Source organism: Oryctolagus cuniculus, chromosome 4 (assembly GCF_964237555.1).
Source record: "Oryctolagus cuniculus chromosome 4, mOryCun1.1, whole genome shotgun sequence".
NCBI classification, from domain to species: domain Eukaryota; kingdom Metazoa; phylum Chordata; class Mammalia; order Lagomorpha; family Leporidae; genus Oryctolagus; species Oryctolagus cuniculus.
This window is the reverse complement of record NC_091435.1, coordinates 86,986,780-87,011,905: the sequence shown is the minus strand read 5'-3', so window position 1 is coordinate 87,011,905 and position 25,126 is coordinate 86,986,780. Positions and strand designations below refer to the sequence as shown.

The following is a 25,126-nucleotide window of genomic DNA, read 5'->3' as shown; positions in this document are numbered from 1 at the left end:
GAACTACAATCCTGGCATTCCCCATTGAGTACCTGACTTAGCCTCCCTGGTTCAGCTCGCTCTCTAGAAAGCCTGGTCAATGGAACATGTGTCTCCATGGTAGGAACCCAGAGTGGGAGCTCTTTATCAGGACAATTTACTGCATTTCACTAGTCCACACTTGTGACACAGTTTTCAGTTCCTAACCATATGACTTAGAAAGGCTCGTGGCTTCAGGAATAACTCAAATATTAAGTGAACATCAAAGTGCCTGTATAAAACAGATTCTCTTGAACAGTTTTTCCTTTTGGTATTTAGTAACTTCCTCCAAATCCAGCTGAAGAAACCTCTCTGGAATTAAGACATAGATGGTGCTATCTCTCTATAAATAGGCTCATCTCATGCTATGTGAATCGCAGTTGCTGACAGCAAATCAACAGATTAATTATTTGGCTTTGTTAGTAACGGTAATAGCATACTGCCATCTTCCCAGAAAGCTCTTCTGTACCCCACACTCCCATTCTCCTAAGCTAAGCTTCAGAACAAGCTTTAGTCTGTGGTATACAGGTACAGGCATGGTGTCTCTGCACTGGGAATGTCTTTACAGGTCGTGTGATATCTCTGCCAAATTGTTACCGTGACATTCTAGCTAAATGAAGTCACCAGCCAGGAGTCTCCCAGCCAAGATGAACACTAAATGGATGAAAAACAGAAGCAGAGAAGCAGATTAAATGAACACTGAAGGAAACAATAGACTCAGAAATTCCCTCAATTTCTCAATTTTCTACTGAGATACAAAGCAAAATGCCAGAGGAAACAGTGAATATAATTCCTTCCTTCCCAGGCCAAAGTAAGCCCTGCAAACTGCTCATCTCCAAATCAACTTCATCAAAAAGACTGGGTGAACGCATTTGATCCATTTACAAACGTAACTTGCCCATCATTCCTATTACTTTCTTTCTGGCTGAGGAAGTTGAATAGGAGCAACTCATAAACATGGTAAAATTACCCCTAAACATGGTACAATTATCCCAACCAAAGAACCAGAAAATACTCCAAGGGACTGAGGCGAAAAGTCATACTGAGTTCACAGCCTTGAAGTTCCTTGCGGGCCACACAAGCCCTGAGAGAAGTCCTCCAAATGATCCCTGTGCAGCAAAACAAGGGATTTTATTTCCCCTAACATGAAGGATTGACTGTGCAGAGACAACTATATTTTTTGCATAAATCCTACTTTTATAAAAAGTCTATATTAATTAGATGTAAAATGACAGAGACTTTACTAGCTTCCCTCTTGAAATCATACTTATTTTTGTTTACCCCTAAAATACACTACTTTATATCTTCACAGAATTAGAAAATGACCCCCACTGAGGGCTGAAAAAAGGCTACAAAAACCCAATGGAAACTGAAACAAGAAATTGGTTTCTTCACAACGCTTATTCCCAAATTTCTAAGCTGATCCAGAATCTCTCTTGCCCAGACTTCCCACTGTGCTTTCCTCAGCCCCAATGAACCTAGTCCTAGTGCCTCATTCCTGGAGCCCAGGACACCCAGCAGCAAACTGAGTAACTTAAATGCATTGACTGATCACAGAACAGACTTGCTTTCTAGACAGTGTTTCCTTCCAGGTGTCCACAGTAAATGGAAAGTATCTGCAGATTGCAAATGACCCTGCAGCCACTCCCAGAGGATCAATAGCCAGAAGAATCACAGATCTTGGCAATTCTGCCTTCATTCTTTTAGGCTGGGAATTATCACAGTGAAAGCCAAGGCATCCAATGACCCTTTGCACAAAGAGCAACCAATTTTAAGGCCACTGAAGAAAATCAGCTTCAGAAATGGCCAGGCCATCAAAATCCCTGCTAAGTCTGAAGTTCCCTTTACACCTGCTGAGGTCAAACTTCAAATACCATCTTGTTCCCTGAAAGTCTCCAAAGGAAAGGGAAGTACAGAGAAGATGGTAACAGGACAGAGGAGCTGGCAAGCAGTGGTGGCAAGAGAATGGGAATAAAGGCACGAGGTAAAAGGCAGTGAAAGATCATGTGAGAAAACAGAGGTGAGAAATTAACTGGAATGCCTGAACGATGCAGCACCATGTGTTGCTGGTGGAAGAGTTAGACAGACAATACATTTAAGTTCATCTGGAGTCTGACAAGTGTCTACCCTGCACTGTTATCAGACACATGGTCTTTTGGTCCTCAGGGCAGCACAAGTATCCTATGGATAAATGGATGGATGGATAGATGCATGATAGATGGATGGGAAAGAGAGAGGGAGAGTTGAGAGACAGACAATGAAGGAATGAATGAATGAGATGAGATGGTCAGTGTCCTCGAGGGTGCAAGCTATTTGAGATTAGGTGCCTCTGCACAGGAACTCTCTCTCACCCTGGTCAAACCACAGATTGATCAAAGCACAAAGTGTTTTTTCTTTTCTTTTCTTTTTTAAATGAATTTGGGACAAGAAACTATTAACTGGCAAAGGATGGTTCAAAGAAAGCTGTCTGGAAATGAGGGAAGAAGGGTCAGAATGCAAGAGGGATCCCCCTGGTTCCCTGCCATGGGCAGCTGTAGTCGCAGTGAGGAAGGGGGAAGAGAGGGGTGTCTGCCTCCGGGGAGCCCACTGTCCGGGCTTCTACTGACCTGGTCTCCGCCTCACTGGCCTCTTGCGGCCGCTGCAGAAGCGCACTTTGCTGAACACCCCGAGGACGTGCCTCTCGCACAGGGAGCGCCCGTCTTTGCTGGGGCTGGAGCGGCGTTTGGAGGCCGACACCCGGTCGCTGTTGGACTCCCTTGCCTGCCGCTTCTGCCGTATCAAGGAGCTTGCTATCGCAGCAGCCATAGCTGCTCAGCGCGGGCCCCAGGCCCGGACTCCACTGCGCCCTCGGGATCGCGCTCCGCCGGGGCGAGGGCAGGACCTCGGTGCCCGGGAGGGACAGGGCAGGCGCGGGGAGGCAGTGCTAATATTTGAGGAGGCCGCAGCACCGAAAACCCAGCGCCCACAAGGTTAGTCAGAGTCTGGGCAGTGGCGACAGAAGGTGTGACAATCCAGATGTAAACTTCCCCGACCGCTGGCGGCGGGGGCGGGGCGGTCCCAGGCCTTCCTGCGAAGTAGACGTTTGCACCCCAAACTTGGCGCCCCTCGGCGATCCACGTCCAAGGGGCAGTGGGGAGTTTGGTCACACTGCGTTCGGGGTAGCAAGTGGAAGGGGAAGAAGGATGTCCAAAATGACAAGCCCTGCCCCTGTTGGAGAGGCGCAAGCGTTGCAAGGTGTCCGAAGTATATTTACACATATATAGGAAAGAAACCCTTTTACATAGCAGAGTCTGGACCGAGGCGGGTAGCGTGCCCCCGGTTGGTTGAAAATACCAAAAAGTGCATAAAGCGTTCCTCTAGAAAACAAGCCACCAACCGCAGGAGAGAAGGAGAGGAAGGCAGCAATTTAACTCCCTGCGGCCCGCAGGTCTGGAGACTAGGAGGTCCGTCCCGGCGGGGTGAGGCCGTCTACCGGATGCATCGCGCCGGCTGCGGTGCTCCGGCGCCGGCCGCCCGAGCTCTGGAATCCCGAGAGGCGCCAAGTGGGAGCGGCCAGTGGGTCTGGGGAGGGGCGCGGGACGCGGGCAGCTGTGGCCGGCGGAGGAGCGCGCGCCTCGCCGCCAGTAGCACTGCAAAGGGAGCGGGCGGCGAGGAGGGGGATGGAAGGGGAGGAGGGAGATCCTCGAGGGCCAAGCAACCCTCGGGGAGAAGCGCGCGACAGGCGATCCGTGGGGTCCCAGGAGCGGGCGCTCTTTCGCTTTCCGCTTGCTTTCCGGCACGAGACGGGCACAGTTGGTGATTATTTAGGGAATCCTAAATCTGGAATGACTCAGTCGTTTAAATGAGCCCCCTCCAAGGCAGCGATGCCGAAGGTGTCCTCTCCAGCTCGGCGCCCACACGCCTTTAACTGGAGCTCCCCGCCATGGTCCGCCCGGGGCGCCGCACCAAGCAGGTCTCCGCACAGGCTCAGAGGGAGCGAAGCAGGGAGGGAGGGAGGGTGGGAAGGAGGGGGCGCCGTGGCGGGCTCGGGATCAGGTCATCGCCGCGCTGCCCGGGCCCCCAGGCTCGCGCGCCCCGGTAGTCGGCAGCTCACTAGCAGAGATCAGATGGGAATTACCCGCCCGATGCGATGCCGATCACTCAGTCCCGCGCGGCCCATCCCGGCCGAGGAAGGAAGTGACCCGCGCGCTGCGAACACCCGCGCGGCTGCTGGGGTGGGGCGGGGGCTGGCTGAGGGCGACGTCGGCTCTCGGCGGCTGCGGCTCCGGTCCGGAGCTGCCCACCATTGTCAGGTGCGCGGGGCGCAGGCTGGGCCCCTAGGCCGCCCAGGGCAACGGCGGGAGGCTGCCGAGCGCGCCACCAGGGTCCTCAGGGGCGGGCGCTGACTCTGGGGCCCCGGCCAGAAGGCAGGTGCAGGCGGCCGCCAACTCGCCCAACTTGCTACGCGGGTGGCCGCTCAGAACCGCCGGCTTACAAGGCGCCCCCCGCCGTCGCCGCCGCCGCCGCCGTCGCCTCCCCAGATCCGGGAGGGGGCGCTCAGGGCGGAGTCCCATTCATGGGCTGGGGCTCTGTGCGCCCGGAGCCGCACCGGCTCCCGGGCGCCGCCGCCGCCGCCGCCGCCGTCGCCCCACCGGCTAGTTCGGCAGGAGAGCTAGCTTCGCAGGAAACTCCAGGCGGGAGCCACAAGCTACCAAGACGGCGGGTGGGACAAAAGGTCGGCGCAGCCGGAGTTGCCCCTGCACTGCTCTCCCGCCCGCGGGAAATCGGGAGAGCGCCTAGGTGGGGCTGAGCTGGAGGCTGGGCTCCCGGAGTGCAGGGAAGCGCAGCGCATTGGGATCCGGCTCTCTTCCCTCGCGCCCTCTGCTCCCAGACTCCTTCTCCCCATTCCCTCTGGTCACCCCTCTCCCCCTTCTCTGTCTTCTGTCTCTCCCCTTTTCTCCTCTCTACGCAATCCTACGTGATTGAGGTTTGGATGAGAAATTCTCAGAGGCAGAGCAAGGGAACTGCAGCTCGGGTCTGCTCCGTCTGATCCCTCCCCGAAGAGAAAAACACCACTGGTGGGTTCAAGGCCCCTGGTGCGCGGAGAAGGAGTTAGGGAAAGAGGCAAAGCGCCTTCTCACCAATTAGCTGGAGCACGGCGAATTCTCTGTTTAGGAAGAAAGGAAGTGGTCGCTGGCCCAAGTGACAACGGCCTCTAGGGCCCTCTTATTGAGCCCCCAATTCTGCTCATTGTGTAACATGGAAAGAGTTTCCTCTCCTTACAACCCAGATTCCTACTCAGTCCCTAAAAGAAGGCTCAAGGAGCAACCCTAGCTGGGGTTAATGGAAGGGGCTAAGGGAATGACTGTGGAGTGCCACCAGGTTTCCAGGAGTTTGTGACAGCAGCTGAAACAGAGGAGTCATCCACACTCAATGCAGCCTGAGAGATTACGGACTGGCAGGGGTACTCACCTTTCATTCCAGGCAAGGTCTGGGAGTGGCCTTGGGTTAGACTTAGCTGTCTCTTCCACCCCCTCCAGATACCCGCAATCCCAACCCCCTCACAGACTCTGCTCTAGGCACTCATGGCAGTGCCAAAGCGTTAAGTGGATGGTTTCCAAGCACAGACAGGTGCATGCAAGAAAAACACAGGAAGCTACTGGGGAAGGCAGGGAAGCCAGGAACTGCAGATGCCAGCACAAGCCCTTTGGGCCTAGGATTGACTTGATTAATAAGGATTGAGGTCAGCAAGGTTATCTAAACCAAACATTAACTCTAACAGTTCTACTTTGTCTTATGATTCAGGGCCAGGGCCTTCCAGAATATCAGCTGGGCAAAATGGGCTAGCAGATACAGGCTCATGCAACAGAGGACAACAGGAAGTGCAAGACACCCTGAGAAAGTGGGGAATCCCCACTGTCAGCAGGGAGCAGTTCAGTGTGACTAAATGAGGACAGTGAACTTATCTTTGGGAGTCTAACATACACAACACGACAGGTTACAAAAATACACATACACCTCTCCTCCAACAGTGAAGCTGAATCCATTTTCAACAATCCGGAATGGGGTCAGGAAAATCGCTTATTGGTAACACTATCAATTAGGGAAATGTTCACATTCTACAAATAAAAGTTTTTTCCTTTCTTGGCTATCAGAAGATTTGTCTCATTCTTGAGAAAGGCAGGGACAGATAGTGCTGGCTAGCTTCAGGAGCTCCCTGTCTTTTGCAATTCAGTGCCCAAACAGGGGTGGGGGTGGGGGTGGGGGGCAGGGTGGGGAGGAAGGGGGTCAGCTAAGGGGAGTACCCAGAGAAACAGGCAAGATGAGGGTGTATAATGAGGCCTTGAGGAAATCATTGCTAAACTGGGAGCCTCTTTTTTATCCTCAAAATGGGGATAATCATCCCCATCTACCTCATAGAACTGAATATGCATGTGTAAGCATTTTAAAAACTGGAAAATGCCAAGTGCATAAAAGAGATGATGACAGTGTTTATTATTTTTTAAAGAAAATGTGTGAGGTTCACCTGGTGCTCAGATTCCTAAAGCTCTCTCAAAACGCAAAGCAAAAATGTCTATGGTTACTGCTCTATTATCTGAATTTTAAGTCCTCCAGGTATCCAAGTTTGAAAGCTTAACATATATTTCAACCATGCTTACACATTCACATATACATATATATATACATATATATATATGCAGTATATATTTATGCATTGTAGATAAAACTAGAAGAGAAAAGTAAACTGGCACATTTCCCAAAATTGCAGTTCTGTGCCCAGAAAAGGCCTGGAAAGAAGATGTGTGTTCTCTAATCTTTCAGTGTTGCTTTCTTTTTTTTTTTCTCTGTAACCCTAAGAGAAATTAGGATGGTGAGATATAGAAGATAACAAATACAAAGTCATAGAGTCACAGAAATGAAGGAGGTAACAAGGGAAGAGATGAAAAGGCAACTAACAGTTGCTGTCTGAAGTTGTCTTGACATGACAAAATCATGTTAGGCATTTAAAGAACAAAAACAAAAAGCAATCAATGCTAGTGTTCTGAGAGTGATATTATTTCTGTCTTTAGATCTCTATTAAAGGAGTGTGGTGTTTTGGATTTGATCAGACAGCTCCTTTTGTTCCTTGCACTCTTACACCTATTATCAGAGTACTTCTCAACAGTGTGGCCCTTTAAATCCTCATCAGCATCATTCAGTCCATTTCCCCAGTGAAATGAAAAGGTAAATAAAAGAAAAAGGAGATTTGAGAAGTTTCTCAAACCTAACACATGACTACTGAGCTCAGAAGCACTGCCTCAATGAATTTTTTTTAACTTATTAACTTGTACCTTTCTTGGATGGCCCACTAAATCTAATAAGTTTTCTTTTTTTACTGGGAAGTTCCAACATCTTTGCATTTGGGTATCAAGAATGAATTGAAGGGGCAGGCATTTGCCTCAGCAGTTAAGACAATGTGGAATGCCTGCATTACATCCCTGAGTTCCTAGGTTCAAATCCCAGCTCTGCTTCTTATTCCACTTTCCTGCTTATGTGTACCCCGGGAGGCAGCAGCCAATGTCTCAAGCAGTTGAGTCTGGATCACTATGTGAAAGACCTAGATTTGGTTCCAAGCTCCTGGCTTCAACTTGGCGCAGCCCTGTCTGTCGTGGGCACTTAGGGAATAAATCAATGAACACAAGATCTCTGTCTGTCTCTGTCTTTATCTCTTTTCCTCTATCTCTCTTTCAAATAAAATGAAAGTAAGTACATAAAACCTTATGTTAAAGAATTAAATCAACCTAATTGATGACATAAATTAACCAGGTATTTTAAAGGTTGACATTTCAAAGGCCTGCACTGCAGCATAGTAGGCTAGGCCTCCACCTGGGGCACCAGCATCCCACATTAGCACGGTTCCTGTTCTGGCTGCTCCTCTTCCGATCCACTTCTCTGCCTATGGCCTGGGAAAGCAGTGGAAGATGGCCCAAGTACTTGGGTTCCTGCACCCGCGTAGGAGACCTGAAAGAAGCTCCTGGCTCTTGGCTTCGTTCGGATCAGCCAGCTCTGGCTCTTGCAGCTACTTGGGGAGTGAACCAGCAAATAAAAGATCTTTGTCTCTCTCTCCCTCTTTCCCTCTCTCTCTCCCTCTCTTCCTCTCTCTCTCTCTCTCCCTCCTTCTCTCCCTCCCTCTCTCTCTTTTCTGTAGCTCTACCTCTCAAACAAATAAATAAAAATCTTTTAAAAAATTAAAAAGGTTGATATTTCAAGGATAAAAATACTTTAATTCTTATGCTATCTCTCTTTAAGCAACTTACAAATTTTCCTTTCCAATTTTAAAGACATCATGAGTGAACAGGATCTAATTAATTTTAGAGAAGCTGCCAGATATACATCAAAATGATAATTATATAGTTATATTTATATTTCTGACCTCCAAACAGATAAAATATGAACTATCTTAATCATCTCCACATTTTAAAAGTTAAAAAAATAACGTAGAAATCTTAATAGTCTTTTACTTATTCATAGGCCAAGTCTTCCAACTCCTAAATCTAACATTAAAACTATTTCACTATCGCTTCTCAGCCTTTTGGCTAAGATCAAATGTAAAACTATTTCACACAATCACTTTCAACATCCATCATATGGAACAGAGATTGTATCCAGGGCTCTGGATCTCTATGCACCCCGAGGAACTCCATGCACCTCTACATTTTGTCTGTTGTCACCAACCTTAGAGTTCATACCTTGAAGATCTTATTTCGGTTATATCTCAGTCATCCACTAGTTGTATGCTACAGAACAAGTTAGTCAACCTTTCTAAACCACATCTGCAAATAAGATAAATGATAATAATATGGGAAGCCCTTCCTAACTAGGGCCTTGCAAGACTCAAAGAATAGTTAATAATAATGTAAAGTATGAAAATGAGCATGCTATTAAAATATTCATTTAAACCAAGATGCTACTATAAAATACAGACTTGCCAAACAAGGAAAACATACCTTGTGATTCATACACATCATCATTCACTTCTGGACATAATGTATTTAACAAAGGCTGAAAATCTACTTGAAATGAATGATTACCCTTGACATTGTAATGGCAAACAGAATTTTCATTAGTGGAATATTGTCAATGTCCTTGTCTGTTGGAAACACAAAGAAGCCTACCTCTGCTCATACATCATTCTGCTGTGAGATCAGGCCCCTGACTAAAGCTTGTTAAGTTTGGGCTCATCATCCGGCTCTTTCACACCAAGCTGATGTGCATCAGGGAACCTTTTCTCTATGAATCTGGTCCTATACAATAGCAGTACTTCCATTTGCTTTCCTCTGCCAGATTGTCAGTTAAAAGAGGTTAACAAAAACAATATACACAATTACTTTCTAATAATTTGTGAATTTGTTTACATAGCAAATTCATTTCTAGTACTTTATTCAACAATTCAACAACTGAATTATTCCATGCAATCTTTTTGTCTGGCTTTGGTCGTCTATCAAAAAATGAAAAAGAATAGATTTAATCCCTTTTTATGACACATATGAAGGTTGATATCCTCATTGTCCAAATAAAGAGATTTTCTGTGTTTTAGAGAATGTCTTCTTTGAAAAGAAATATAAGACACCACTAATGTGAGCCAAAACTAAGTCCCCTGCACATTTGCATTACAAGTGTTGGCACACTGAATTCTTACATGGACCCTACAAGGTTGGGTCTATCAAATGTTCATTTTACAAATGAAGAAATTGAGGCACAAAGAGATTAAATTGCTTAACCTATATCAGCCAGCTAAGAACTGGTAGAGTTCAGATTCAAATTTATTCTAGAGTTCCTCTATGTTACACTATACACCAATGAAAATATAATTGCAAAATTATAATCATATAAGATTAATACAATAACATAATTACCATAACTGCTTAAGAATAAGAATAATCTTACATGTGTTACCTTACTGATACTCCCAACAACCTTGTGATGAAAAGTTAGAAAGATAATAACAAACCAGTTTTACAAACTAAGACTAAGGAGAGGCACAATCTCCCAAGGTCACACAATCAGTGAGTAAATACCTGAGTTTACTCCAGGTCTTCTTCCTCACTATCTCTATTGCCCTAGTTAAAGTCAAATGGAGAAAAGAACATCCTTCCATTCACTAGACTCTAGCAGGCTTTCACATTTTTGTGAATGACCTTGAAGGGGTCCTTCTGTATTGAAGGGGAGAAGGATGCAAGGATCTCAAGTTCTCACCCTCTACAGCTTTCATCTTCCTGGGATTAAGCTCTAAGGTAATAGTGTTACCACTCTTGCCCATGAGAGGGTACTTTGTTCCCTTTGGTTCAGAGACTGTGGCCTCCAAACATTCTCCTCTTTAGTTCAGAAACTAAAGCTGAGCTTCCTAAGAAAACTAGAGGGAAACTAATGAAAAACAGAAATTGAAGAAATTTATAAAGAAATACATTTACATTCCCTCTATTCTCCTAGAAATGTACACTGGTTTGACTTGTGGACAAAGGGATGGCTGGCACTTAGTTACTTTCTTTTCCAGCTAGATTGAGGATGTTAGAAATTATGAACCATAACTGGCCCATCATTTTAGCTCTCCTCTAATACCTACCATCACTAATTCAGTGGCACCCATTCTTTTAGGAGAGAATGTGATTAGAGTATCTCCATTATAATATAAATCCATTCAGGATAGGCACATTGTCTCTTTTGTTTACCTTCATACTCTTAATGCCTACAGCAGGGTTCAGCACATAGCAGATGCTCAAAAAATACTTAAAGAAATGAATGAATTAATCCACCCATTCACACATCTTTTTCAGTCTGAAAGATTGGAAACAAACTCAGCTAACTTAGAGTAGCCTCCACATTATTTTTTATTAACATGCCCCCAAAATTCTCTGCCTAAATTCAATCTATTAAGCTATGATGGCCTGAGAGGGTCCACGGTACTTCATTTTTAGGGCAATATTTTCAATTCCTCTCCCTCTCTCTCTCTCTCACACACACACATACACAACACACAGAAATACACACATTCACTTAAGAAAAGGAATCAAATAATAAGGCACAGAGTCACAGATATCAAGTAAAATAAGTAGCGAATTTTTAAAGTCAAAGAATATGACTGAAATGATCTCGCAACAGCTTGATGATCCTAACATTCTTATTGTCACCCATCTCTACTGAGCTATTTTGTCCATGAACCATTCCTACTTGCTCTCGTCTCTAATTTTAGATTCCAAATTTTCATGGTATAGGTCTTGTTGAAATAGCAGTCTCTTGCCCTACCCAGCACATGACTGAAACACAAAATACTCTATTAAAATAAAATAAATTCACATTTTTGTCCTCTGTATGGACACAGCATTGGCATATCACCAATCTAGTGTATACAGTTGTTAGTGAATAACTTTTAAATAAATGAAATTTATATAATCTGTAATGAAAAATGGGGATCAAATGGCAGTTTGCACACAGTGACCAATAAAGTTATTTCTGATCCTGCTTTAGAACTCTCTAAAAATGAAGTGCAAAGTAGAAAGAATACTCAATTTAGAATAAATAATTTGTCCCCACTTAAAACTACTTACTCTGGCTGAGCCCAAATTCACTCACCTCTAGGATGACTACTCTACAAAGGCTCAATTAGTTAAAATAACATATTGAAAAGATAGCACTGCTTTTTGGAATAAGGAAAAATATGAATGAATGACTAAATAAATGGATGAGCAGGTTAGTAAATGGATGATTAGACATAAAATATAGTAATTTTCTCCTAACTATATCTGAATTTAGACTAAGAAAAGCAGCTCACAATAAAAATTGAGAAAATAAAAATAAAATCTTAAAAATAAAAAATATATTCACTACACTAAAGGTGAAAAATAGAAAACATGAAAAAATCTAGCTAGTAAATGAAAATATTTAATAAAATTTTCATTCATTTATTAGGCATTTTTACATAAAACCATGTTCCCTTGTTACTAGTTTTGCCCAACAATCCAGAATATTTAGTGTGATTTTGGTGTAGATAGCTATGTGTTTGAGATACTGAAAACCTAAATCCAAGATAATTAGCCAGACAGAGAGAGATAGAGAAAGAGGTGTGGGGGCGGGGGGGGGGGGGAGGCCAGAGATAGATACAGAATTTGGAGATCCAGAAATGGCAGGATAAGATAATTAGATGTTTCTTTAAACAGGATTCAAAGCAATATTGAACAATATTTTAGCATTTTTTGAATGATACTCACATTAGTATTTAAACTTGTATCATTAGCTAGAACAAATCTCATGAGTTTATCAGTCCAGTCTAGATCATGTATATTTTTTTAATGATTATTTATTTTCATCTACTTGAAAGAGCAAGAGATAGAGACAGATACAGAGATAGAGACAGATACAGAGATAGAGATGGAAGTTATAGAAAGATTTTTCCTTCTGCTGATTCACTCTCCCCAGATGCCTGCAACAGCTTGGGCTAACTCAGGCCAAGCCAGGAGCCAGAAACACCATCCAGGTCTCCCATATCAGTGGCAGGAACCCAAGCATTTGAGCCATCCATCATAAGCTGCCTCCCAAGCACATGAGCAGGAAGCTAGATTGGAGGTGGAACAGCCAGGACTCAAAGTGGCACTCTGATTTAGGGTGCAGGCAGCCCAAGCAGTATCCTAATGCATTGTACCACAAAACCCAACCCAATAATGCATACATTTTATAATCAGATGGAGAAGATAAAAAAAGAGATTTCTTTAGAAGTGAGACAGAAAATTGTCTCCTGGTTTGTTGAGTGCAACGAACACAGCAACAAAAAGCAGCACCATTGCTTCTTTTCATTTTGGCAATTCTTTCTCTCATCCCTAAAAAGGGCCAAGACAAGGAAATAGCCTCAGATGGCCTTTAAAAGATAAGCAAGCAGAAGCATTTATTATTTGCTAAGGACAAAAGTCTGAGTAAGAATGTTGACTTCAAGATAAGTGGAATTCATTACCCCCAAAAAAGCCCTCTAAATAGGATCTATGTATAAGATTAGATATAGAATTTGAATCTGACTTTAAATTTTTGTTCCTATAAGCCAGAGTATAGTATTTTGAATATAGTAAATACTATGTAAAGTATGTTAAAGTTGACTTAAAAACAATAAATGTTCTGGATAAGCAAGCATAATCTCAAGTGTCCCCTTAAATAAAACTTTAGGTGTGCTTTTATTAATCGCAGAACCCTCTATGGTCGCTGATAGTATCATTTAAGCAGTGGCTATAATGAAAAAAATGCTTGATAAATACTGTGGAAAAAAAAAAACACATGTTCTAAATCTGGGAAATGGTTTTCTTTACCCCCTTTCTACATCTAGCACCAATGCTGAACTTGTGTTTCTGATAGGGCTATCCTGATACCACTCAAGAGTAAACTCACACCACCTGAGGGAAGGGAAAAGCTGTTTGCAAAGTTAGTAAAACATCACAATTTTATAAAAAAATAATCCTGTGTCAGGGCCAGCATTGTGACATAGCCAGTAAAGCCACAGCCTGTGACATCAAAATCTCATATATCCTGGCTGCTCCACTTCCAATCCAGCTCCCTGCTAGGGAAAAGCAGCAGAAGATTGTTCAAGTACTTGGGCTCCTGTCACCCATGTGGGAGACTTGGAAGATGCTCCTGGCTTCTGGCTCTTGGCTTCAGCCTGGCCCAGCTCCAGCAGTTGCAGCCATCTGTGAGGTAAACCAGCAGATAGAAGATTGATCTGTCTCTGTCTCTATGTCTCTCTCTCTCTCTCTCTGTAACTCTGAGTTTCAAATAAACAAGTGAATCTTAGAAAAAGAAGAAAAAGCCTGTATCTAGGTGCATTTAAATCTCATGACATAATAATGATAATAATAATACTACTAATAATAATACTAATAATAAAACTCATGAAGTAGGCATGACCAGCTTTCTTGAACCTGGAGTTTGAGTAGTTCATCCACACTCACAGTTGTTGTGGATGACAAAGGAAGAGCACATCTTCTAAACAGAAGAAGCCGACAAACAATGCAGGAAGACAGTCTTACAGGGGCCCCTCCAATGTGAATCTGGAGCTGTGGACTCAAGAAAGTGAGCCATATCCATTTCGATTGATGTTACAGATTATTCCCTGGTTACGGAGTCCTTTGTTACAGACAGGTATTCAGTGAAGTCTCAGATTTAATATTCTGGCTCAGTCTCTTGTGCTGCCTATAATTAGTGGAAAAGTTTTATGTCAATGCTTAGCCCAGGAGCCACATACTCTGAGGCACAATGTAAATAACAGACATAATAAGTGAGAATCCTCACTCTGAGACATGTTCCTGCATTAAAAACTATGGAGATTGATTGCAGCCAAGGAGTCAATGGGTTTTCCTCCTTAAGTCCTTATATAATCACAGGCAAATCTTGTGCCTCGTGCTTTGAACCACAGAAAAATGTCAAAAAATGCTGTTCAGAGTATAAGTGAATGTTTTAAGAAAAGGAAGGATATGCTAGAAAATAGAAGGGAAAATGAATTTCTCAGGTACTACAATGCTGCAGGCACAGTCCTGTGCTCTATACCAATTATTGCACCCAATCTTCTTAAGAACCCTGTGAGGTAAAAATTGTTATCATTACAGTGAGAAAACTAAGGGTCAGAAAGATTAATTACTTGTTTGAAATACAGGTCATGTTCAGAACTCTACTTTAGTTTATATCACATAGATCCAAAGATCTCTTCCTGATTCTTTTTAGAGGAGTCCACAAAGTGCAGTTACAAAGAAATGATTTCTAGGGGCTGGTGCTGTGGCGCAGTAGGTTAATCCTCCGCCTGTGGCACTGGTATCCCATATGGGCGCCGGTTCTAGTCCCGGCTGCTCCTCTTCCAATCCAGCTCTCTGCTGTGGCTGGGAAAGCAGTGGAAGATGGCCCAAGTCTTTGGGCCCCTGCACCCCCTTGGGAGGCTCCAGCCATTGCGGCCATTTATAGAGTGAACCAATGGATGGAAGACCTTTCTCTCTGTCTCTCCCTCTCACTGTCTGTAACTCTACCTCTCAAATAAATAAATAAATCTTCAAAAAAAAAAAAAAAAACAACAAGGAAATGATTTCTATTCCTGAAAGTTAAAAGAATTAAGATAATCTGTATGTTAAAGCCATTCAAAATCTAAGTCAGAAACATCCATGCTGCATGTTTTTAGGAAGCATGATCCCATATGACATACTATTTTAATAGAGTTGGGGAAAGAAAAATAAAGGAAAATGATGTCTATCTTCAAGTATCAGAAGGTTCCTTAATGAAAAAAGAAACAGGTATCCCGTGGGTCCACAGGCAAACCTGGAGTCAGTGAAGATACTAGGGAGGACAGCCCACCCATGGGACAGACTGGTTCCCAAATGTAGAATTGACTTCATCATGTTCATTGCCCCAAATCAGGGGCAATACAAGGGAGGAAAGATTCCAAGAGCTGAGATGGGTATTCTATAAAATGACTTCAGTCAGCACTTCTCAGGCGGAAAACGAGTCAAAATCATCAAAGTTAATATTCAGGCAATACTTGGGAAAACACTATTTTTTTAAAATAAAATGGTAAAGGTGAATGAATGGTGAAACCGATTGCTAGAGGAAAACCTGACAATGGAACAGAAGAGTCAAGGAGAAAGTCAAGAAAGTAAATTAGATCTTAATCTCAAGAAAGCACAGGGCTGAATACTTCTTTTATATGGCATCTGCTGTGTGATGCAAAGGCTGGCACAGCTAATTAAAGAAATAGCTTCCTAAAGAATAGTCAAAAGATTAAATGATAATGTTCCTCTGAATGTGGTATTCCAGAGTAAGGAAAAGAAAACTTGAGGGCCTATTGAAATGTGAGGGAAGCTCTCTAGGAAAATCCAGTTTTAATCGTCCCTAGGGTGTTAGTCAAAATCACAGGAGGTGGCACTGGTTCTTCCTAATTCCTGTGTAGGAAAGAAAACTGATGAGCTTTAAGGTGAATGCAGAACCAAAGGAAAATGGTTATGAGTGCAGTCAGGAGCTCTAACGCTTCTGTTTGGTATACCAAGTGTCAGGCTCACATTCGAAAGTGCTAAAAGCAAATGGCCCGCAGTGTGGTTGCTTGCTACAAGACCTGTCATTTCTACTTCCAGTAGTCACACAGAAATCTGGAGGCTCAATATAAGGTACAAACAAGGAAATATGTTAAGTCTTCTGCACTTATCACAGCTCTTAATATGGTATCTTTGATTTCATTTTTTAGTAAGAAAAAGGAGAATCACAATTCTGAAAATCTCAAAACCAACTTGAGAAAATGTATTACAAACTGAGACAAAAAATTCTCAAAATGACTTCTCAACTGAATGTTACAAAGCACAGTGGAGTGGATGGAGAGGTACATAATGAATCACTAATTCATGCTAATTCATGAAGTTAGGAGTTCTCAAAGGCAACCATCTCATTTCTTGCTTGACAATTTTAACTTGTTGCATATATAGTCATATCTTCAAAACAGGAGATTAAGCCCATCTCCCACTGTAGATCAGTGTTGAAAGGTCAACAAAGAAATTATGAAAATAACTGATGATCTTCATTTTGTAAGTCCTCTAATGGAAAGTTATTTTTGGAGGGATCCTCGAACCAAAGGTGACAATGAGTTTTAGGGATTCTAAAAAAGAAACAGAGTATATAATTGAAAATACCCAGATATTTTCAATGTGACTCCTTATTTGAAAAAAGAGAGTGTTGGTAGCTATAGCAAAGACTGTCATGAGAATAAAGGACTCAGAATTCAATTAAATTCTATGAAGCTGCTAAATTTTCCCAATTTCTGTTCAAACAAGGAGTAAATGAAGATAGAAGTGGAAAATGAATAAGAAATAATGAATTGCTCTGTTAATTATGGAAATGACAAAAAACAAAATCAATCTGTCCCCATCATAATTGTACTTCAAAGGTTTTTGCTTTGGAGGTTGTTTGTTTTTTCCTGAGTGCAGATTCTATATAGGTCAGGAAATCTTAGATGATTGTTGATGAACAGTTTTATAATAATTCAGATAAAAGGAAGAGGGAGTTCTTCAGTGAGGAGAATCAACAGTCAGTATGTCCTAAGGGACTTGTTCCTAGCCTTAGTTTACTTAGTGTAGAACCTTGGATAAATTATTCCTCCTCTTTGAGTCTCTAGTCTCTGGGTTTCCATTTTCTCATCCTTAAAATTAGATTAGACTGGCTGGCGCCGCGGCTCACTAGGCTAATCCTCCACCTTGCCGTGCTGGCATACCGGGTTCTAGTCCCGGTCGGGGAGCCGGATTCTGTCCTGGTTGCCCCTCTTCCAGGCCAGCTCTCTGCTATGGCCAGGGAGCGCAGTGGAGGATGGCCCAAGTGCTTGGGCCCTGCACCCCACGGGAGACCAGGAGAAGCACCTGGCTCCTGCCATCGGATCAGCGCAGTGCGCCGGCCACAGCGCGCTGGCCGCGGCGGCCATTGGAGGGTGAACCAACGGCAAAGGAAGACCTTTCTCTCTGTCTCTCTCTCTCTCACTGTCCACTCTGCCTGTCAAAAAAAAAAAAAAAAATTAGATTAGACAGACAATTGCTCTGTACTCTTCCCACTCTAAAATCCTTTGACTCTAACTACAATGCTCACCAGCAGCACACTACTTACACAAAAACACCAGAATGTACTCCTTGTCACCTTCCCAAGTAAATTCTGGACAGTCAAAAAAAAAAAAAATGAAAACAATGGTTTATCCTTTATCCCTTGGCTTTTGGACAGATGCCCTTAGGCCCCACAAGAACTAAACCCAACTCAGTATTTCCTACTGCAAAACACTTCTCCGTAAGTCTGGATAAAGGTAATAATAATTAAAACAAGCATTTTTGAGTACTTAATATTTACCAGGAACTGGTCTAAGCACTTTACACATATTAGCTTACTTAACTTAATTAACAACTTGATGAAATAGGCATTATTAATATCAATAAGTAAATATAGAAACAAAAAACTAACTTGGTTAAGGTTATACAGGTTATAAGGAAGTGATCAGGATTTGAACGAGAAAGTCTGGATGCAGCCTTCACTCAGTCACCTGTCAGTTGTGTGGTACTAGCAGAAGTGGGGGCCAGAGAGGTGATAGTGATGGTGACGGCTGATCGATGTTGTAGCTTTTCTTTTCTGTTCTCTACGTAAAGAAAAAATGTAGCTGGCAGGGTGAGAAAAGCTGAATTTGGGGCCGGGGCAGTCGGGTAGAAGGTTAAGCCTTGGCCTGCAGTGCTGGCATCCCATATGGGTACTGGTTTGATTCTTGACTGCTACACTTCAAATCCAGCTCCCTGCTTATGGCCTGGGAAAGCAGCAGGGGATGGCCCAAACACTTGGTCCCCTGCACCCACATGGGAGACCCAGAAGAAGCTCCTGGCTCCTGGCTTCAGCCTGGCTTAGCTTTGACCATTGAGGACATTTCCGGAGTGAACCACCAGATGGAAGATCTCTCTCTCTCTCCCCTTCTCTCTGTATCTCTTTCAAATAAATAAATAAATCTTAAAAACAAAAACAACAACAACAACAAAACAGAAACAAAAATTGATGTGAAGAATGCCCTTGGCCGGCGCCATGGCTCACTTGGCTAATCCTCCACCTGCGGTGCCAGCACTCCGGGGTTCTATTCCCGGTTGGGGCACCGGGTACTAGTCCAGGTTGTTCCTCTTCCAGTCCAGCTCTCTGTTGTGACATGGGAGGGCAGTGGAGGATGGCCCAAGTGCTTGGGCCCCTGCACCCACATGGGAGACCATAAAGAAGTACCCGGCTCCTGGCTTCAGATCAGCGCAGCGCCGGCCGTAGCGGCCATTAGGGGAATGAAACAATGGAAGGAAGACCTTTCTCTCTGTTTCTCTCTCACTGTCTATAACTGTCTCTGTCTCTCTCACTGTCTAACTCTGCCTGGCAGAAAAAAAAAAATAAAAATAAAAAAAGAATGCCCTCAACAAAGAGAGGCTGGAAGCAGGCCTGTGTATTCCTGGTTGAAATATCTGAGAACCTAAAGTGAACCTCAGTGCCAACATTCCGGTGAGTTTATACTGAGCTCTGTAATAGCACAGCACCTCACTTCTACCTTCTTGAAACCTGTAGACAAGACTTACCTTGCTTCTAAAGTAGAATCAGCCCTGTGTCTCATTAATTCTCTTCTTTGTTAGAGAGCCCCCTGTTGCATAATGTGTGCAATTAAAGTCTGTATACCTTTGCTAATCAATTCTCCTAGAGTCAGTAAAATGTATGTGAGATTAAAAAAGAAAAAAACACTATTCTGGCACTATCCATAAAAATGCCAACCTCTGATTTTCTTTTCAGAGAATTCAGTCTTGAAGAACCACTGTCTAAGTACGTACCTAGTGGAGCAACTCAGTATTAAGTCACTGAGTTCTGTCTAGGGTTTTGTATTTTAATGTGTAACTACTGTTAGCTTACTGAGAGAGCCTAGGCAGACAGCTAAACATTTTTATTCCTTTGGATCACTTGGAAAATGAATGTAGTAGATTTTTATTAGAAAGATTTAGATAAAGAATTACCAAACACAAGAACTACAATGGGAAGAACCTTAAGTATCATCCACGCCAATGCCTCCTTTAAAAGATTATGAAGCTGAAGGCAGGAAGACGTGGCATTCTTCCTAAATCTGAGATCAGTATAAAGCTTAATTTTTGATTAAAAATCATAATTTAGCTGTTGTTCTGTTTAAAAAAGATTAATAGAAGCAGTGTGTATAACATGCCACAGTTTATACTGACAGATGCTTCCCATTCAATTCTCACAACCACCTAACAAGATATTTATTATTATTAATATTATTTTATGCCTAATTTATAGATGCATTAACAGAAGTTCAGACTGCTGAGGAAAGGATTCAATGATCTTCTTCACCATACTGTTTTAAATTTCACTGTTTGGCATTAAGATCAAATGACATAAAATCTTCATAAAAGACCATCAAATGCTTCTCAAAAATCTCTCCATTTAGCACATAGGTAGCCATTTCTTCACAGTCCATTGACCCTCATCGTATTCATCCAACATCTGTTGTCAAACACAACAGGATATTTTAGAACAATAAGAATTTTCTCACTGGTTTATTGCATAGAATAAAAAGAGCCATAATTCTCTTTACAACTAGAGAAATATCATCAACATACCAAATTCTTTGTGATGCTAATGAGAATTTTCTCCACCAGGTAGTACTGCTTGCAAAACATCTATCTGGTGCAGTATGCCAAGAACACATAGGAGCTGAAAGACAGGATACTAACCTTGCCCCAGGATGTTCTCCACCAGGTAGTTTCAAGACAGTTGCTGCCTTTAATATATGTATTAGATGCTGCTGCATCTGATACTCACATAAATAATTTCTTTAATTAGTTCACCCGTTGTGCTTCTTTGGCTTCCAAGATTCAATTAAACACCAAACTTGCAACTCATTGTTAGAGTATTCATTAGCAAGTTAACTTAGAAAACAACTACAGCCTAGGGAAAAGTCAGTGGGAAAAATGAATTTGCCTTTGTCATGAGCATATGCTGTTTGAATCACATGTGGGTAGGAGAGTCTGTATACAGCCTTGTTTGCTCTCAGCAACAATTCACTTCATATATATATGTACGAAAAACAAGGCAATAAACTAGAACTAGATTTCTTTCATTTACTTACCAGTCTCATTCTCTTAACATTTTATACATATATTTTGTATGTGTGTGTATATATATACAAAATATATATATATATACAAAATATATGTATAAAACAACAAATATATATATGAATGTATACAAATGTAACTCACATATATGCTTCATAAATGCTGTATATACATAGCTATACATATACATATATATATACACACACACATACTCACATATATACAGCTTTTATTTTGCTTAGTCGCTGGACACTAAAAGTAAATGGGAGACATAGGATATGAAACATAATTTGTTCCTTCTAAGATTTACTGCTAGTGGATGAACTTGGCCTTTTATGTGATAACAATGAAATACATGATAATGAGAAGTGGACTCTGCAGAAATATTCAGAAGAGAAGGGCTTCTCTTCTCAATTGGAAAGGATCTTGCAAGACTTCAGTGAGGAGTGACATTGGAACTGGTCACTCAAGGATAAGTAGGATGTAGGCTAAGTGGGCTAAGAAAGGCCTTCTAAACAGAAAGAAGAGTAGGAAAGTACAGCAGTGTCCAACAGCAGAACAGTACCAGGCTGTGAAGTCCTCCAGAGCAGGGACCCTGTGTCTTACCCATTACTGTCACTCATGTTCCAAGCTCATCATTAATAAAATCAAATCAAACAAACAAAACAAGAAGTGACTGAACAGTATTTGGAGAGCGTTGACAGTTCATTGGGTTCAGAAAATAAGATGTGTGATGGTATATGACAGAAATCAGTTTCCAGAGGAAGCTTGGTGACAAATCACTAGGGAACTGAATGCATTGCTATGGAATTTGTGCTCATTTGAAGGCAACAGAGCTACTGATAGCCTGTGAAAATGACAGTGATAGAATTTAGTCTATGAAGTTCTGTATTATTGCAGTTTTTAATAAAAGTGATTGGGTTAGGCATCATACAGCAGACTTAGTAGTAATCAAATTCAATTAATTACATGAAAATTAAATGATATTAAACTAAAATTCAATTTATTAAAATTATACGGGGAAGGAAGTGTCTTACTTATGGATTTCTTAAATGAATATAAATAGCACATGAGACAAAGCTCCAAGAAATGATCAAGTTCTAAGGTGTTAGGCTTATTCTCGCCCACTCTTAGAGCTCATACAAATGTTATTGAAAAGTCCTAGGTAGCCGCATTTGTCTGTTTTCATAAGTAGAAGAAAAGATATAGATAATCTTCAAGTTTTCCCAGGGCCACCCAGGAAAAATAGTACAAGGTTAATAGTCCACAACCCAGTTTTGTTCCTCTTTTACCATTAACTAGCTCTAAGACCCTGGGCTTTTCTTCCCCTTTCTTGGTTCAGCCCCCCTCATCCATAAAAGGAAAAGATGTTTGGTGCCCTACAGGGTCTGGTTTGGCTCTGATGGTCTAGGATTCCAATGAGGGCTCTGGAAAAGGAAGACATGACCTCTGTCAGTTTCCACAGCACACCAGGGGACTAGGGTATATTTTGCTGAGTGATGAACCCTGTAAGTATCATCTTAGAGGGAAAAAAAAATCACATCCTTTTCTTTGCTCATCTAAAAGTGAACAAAGGTATAAAGTAAAAATGGAGCAGGAAGCTACAAAAGAATACTGCATTATGTTTAATACATTTTTGAAAATATATTCAACTTCAAATTTGAAAATATGTAGAGATATTTTAAACAGATGTTTCATTTTACTCCAGAGATGACCCCATTTCAGAGAATGGCAATCCAGTATGTAGAGTAAAAAATTTTTGTTAGCTTCATACCTTGAGTGAGAATTGTAGGAGACAAAAAGTATAATACAAAAGAAATGTGGTGACACCCCAGTAACTATATTAAGAGCTAGAGAGACAGTGTGTACATTTACTTTTATCCTTAGCTATGTTTGAAAGAGACACACTTACATAAGAAGTATCAGGATTCAAAAGAACCAAATGTCTTAAGCATAGAAGAATGTTTGACTTACAATCAGAATCCTGATTTTAAATTCTAATTCTTTTACTAAGTAGCTATAGAACCTTGAGTTAATTACTATGTATTGTTCCTTAGTTTGGTAGTAGTGTTTGAAGTGGGAATAAAAAACTTACTATATAATTATTTGGAGGAAAAGTGAGAAAATACGGTAAAGTAATTACTTAGCATGGCTCAGGCCACAAAGTATGTTCTGAGTGTTTTTATTACGATGCAGTCACTTGCAACTTTTCAATAACACTTGTAGAGAGCTATAAGAGTAGATGAGATTAAGGGTAACATTTTCATATGAAATACATGATAGTGCCTCACATAGTTCTCAATAAATACCAAACAGTAAATGAAATTTTAAATCAGTATGGGAATCTCAATCTATAATTTGTGTTATCTGGATAGAAAAAAACAACGATGTATAGAGATCTCTGAAGTCAATTTTAATCAATTTAGAGGATACTTCCTTCATTTGGGAAATAAATATGAATCGTGTTATAATGGTTCTCACATCATTTCATTTAGTAGCCATTAGTATGAATGTTTTGGAGGTTAGGAGAAATATATTTTAAGAGATATTGAGCAGTTCTTGAAGTGTATTACCTGGACCAGTTCTGACAGCACATCAAGGTAACTAAGACTCAGCAGCAGGCAGCAGAATCCTTCTGTTATTTCCAAGAAGCAGAAAGACAGCCCACTTACTGCAGCCACCTGCAGAGAGGCAGGTACGAGGGACATGGCCTCTTCTTCTGCCTGCTGGCATCTGATAAAATATCCTTCATGCTTCTGCTTCCGCTGAGATCAGAGCGCAGACTCAAGGCACTCAGGGTACCACGAACAGAGAATGTCTCGGGACCTCACCTGTGCTTTTCCAAGCAAAACAAATGTATGTATGTTGATACAGTAGGAGGTTGGGTCAGTTGGAAAATGCTTTCCTTATTCGAGCTCCTCAAAATCTTTCCCAATTGCAACTCCTTCCGTGGACTCCTAGCAGGACTCTTTGCGTTTTCTAAATGTCTAAAGCACCTTGTCATAGAAAAGAACAGTTCCCTACAACACAAGGACTGTTTCTCGGTTGTGTCTTATCTCTTCTACTAGACTATGATTTCCCTGAAGATAGGAAACTGAACTGCCTCATTCTAGATGCAGGTGTTATAATTAAATGCTGTAAAAAAAATAGAGGGAGGTAGGGGTGTGGAGGAATTCACATGAGAACAAGAAGAATCAATTACTATGACAGAAAACAACCACTCTGATAATGCAGTTGATTTTACATTTTGGGGTTGTCACAAATAATTCAGAGAGGGTTTTCTTTCAAAAATTACAAAATAATCAGATTGTCAAGATTTTTTTAAAGGAAAAAGAATGCAAGAAAAAAAAAAAAACACTACCTTGGTTATTAACATATGAAGGGTGTGAAACCTGTCAGTCAAGCCTTCTCATAGTTAAGCAGTGCCTCAGGAGATGGCAGAAGGACTCCAATTAATGAGGAAAATCCCACACTTTCGGAGCCTGGTGATAATGCCAGATTTTGAAACAGCATAACACAAGAGAAAAACACCTTTAGCCAATAGCTGTATATTACATAGACTTACAGAAAAAAAATAAGAAGGTACATTAGGAATCTATTATTCTAGAACCTTAACTTTAGATAAAGAGTCATTCCCTTAAATATTTCACACACATTGAATGTTCCATGGATTTGCATATGACAATCCTTCTGTCTGGAATTACCCCTCCTGTGTTTGACCCAACTCAAAGGTCATCTCATCCGTGAAACCTTATTCGATTCCCTGTAACTGCATTAATCTTCTTTAAATCCCCTCAATCACTTTTAGATAATTTGATACCCTGATTTAGGCTTGCTTTCCCAAATATACCTGAATTCCTTTTGGGAAGTAACTATGTTTATCCTGTCCACTCTCAAACATCTTGTACAATGCCAGAGAAAAAAAGACTTTACAAATTAATATTGAATTGAATTTGAAATATTCGAGTTCACTGGAACAGTCAGGAGAAGCAGCTCCCAGAAGGTCCACCTCTTCTTGAAGCCTTAGACAGCGGACTCTAGTCTGTAACAGCTCTCACAGACTAATAAACCAAAAGCTTATTAATGTTAACACCTTCTTCAAGGCATACTTGTGAAGGATAGCTAGAAGAATAGATTATATTTGGATGGGCGGGAGGGAGGAAGAGTTTATTCTCTGTAGTAGGGTGTCATGGAAAGAGAGGTCTAATGAGAGAAAACTGTGCTTTCCTTCCTCTCCTAACTGCTCCTTTTCTCCCCTTCTTCCTCCTTCTCTGCCTGCTTGTGCCCCTCCTCCCTCTTCCCTGCATGAAGATGAAGCACTGGTGGTCATAGCTTAAAAGATCACTGTTTCTTCTTCTTTCTTTTCTTTTTTCAAGTTTTATTTATTTATTTGAATGGCAGAAACAGAGAGAGCAAGAGCGAGAGTGAGAGCAAGAGCTAGAGAATCTTCCATCTGCCAGTTCACTCTCCAGATG

At 41.8% G+C, this 25,126-nt stretch overlaps 1 protein-coding gene across 5 annotated transcripts in view; it reads right to left on the bottom strand.

The window, feature by feature from the left end:
* The window catches only part of FGF12 (fibroblast growth factor 12), a 596,835-nt gene that overhangs the window by 288,739 nt on the left and 282,970 nt on the right, over positions 1-25,126 (bottom strand). Inside the window, exon 1 of one of the 5 annotated variants that reach the window (XM_051818906.2) lies at positions 4,136-4,391. The exons of 2 other annotated variants lie outside the window; for them this stretch is intronic. Coding sequence is in view for 2 of the 3 variants with exons in the window: in XM_070072363.1 (XP_069928464.1) it covers positions 2,625-2,823 (199 nt within the window). In the remaining variant the exon portion in view is untranslated. 2 more of the 5 variants (XM_070072363.1, XM_002716514.5) reach the window with 2 other exon arrangements.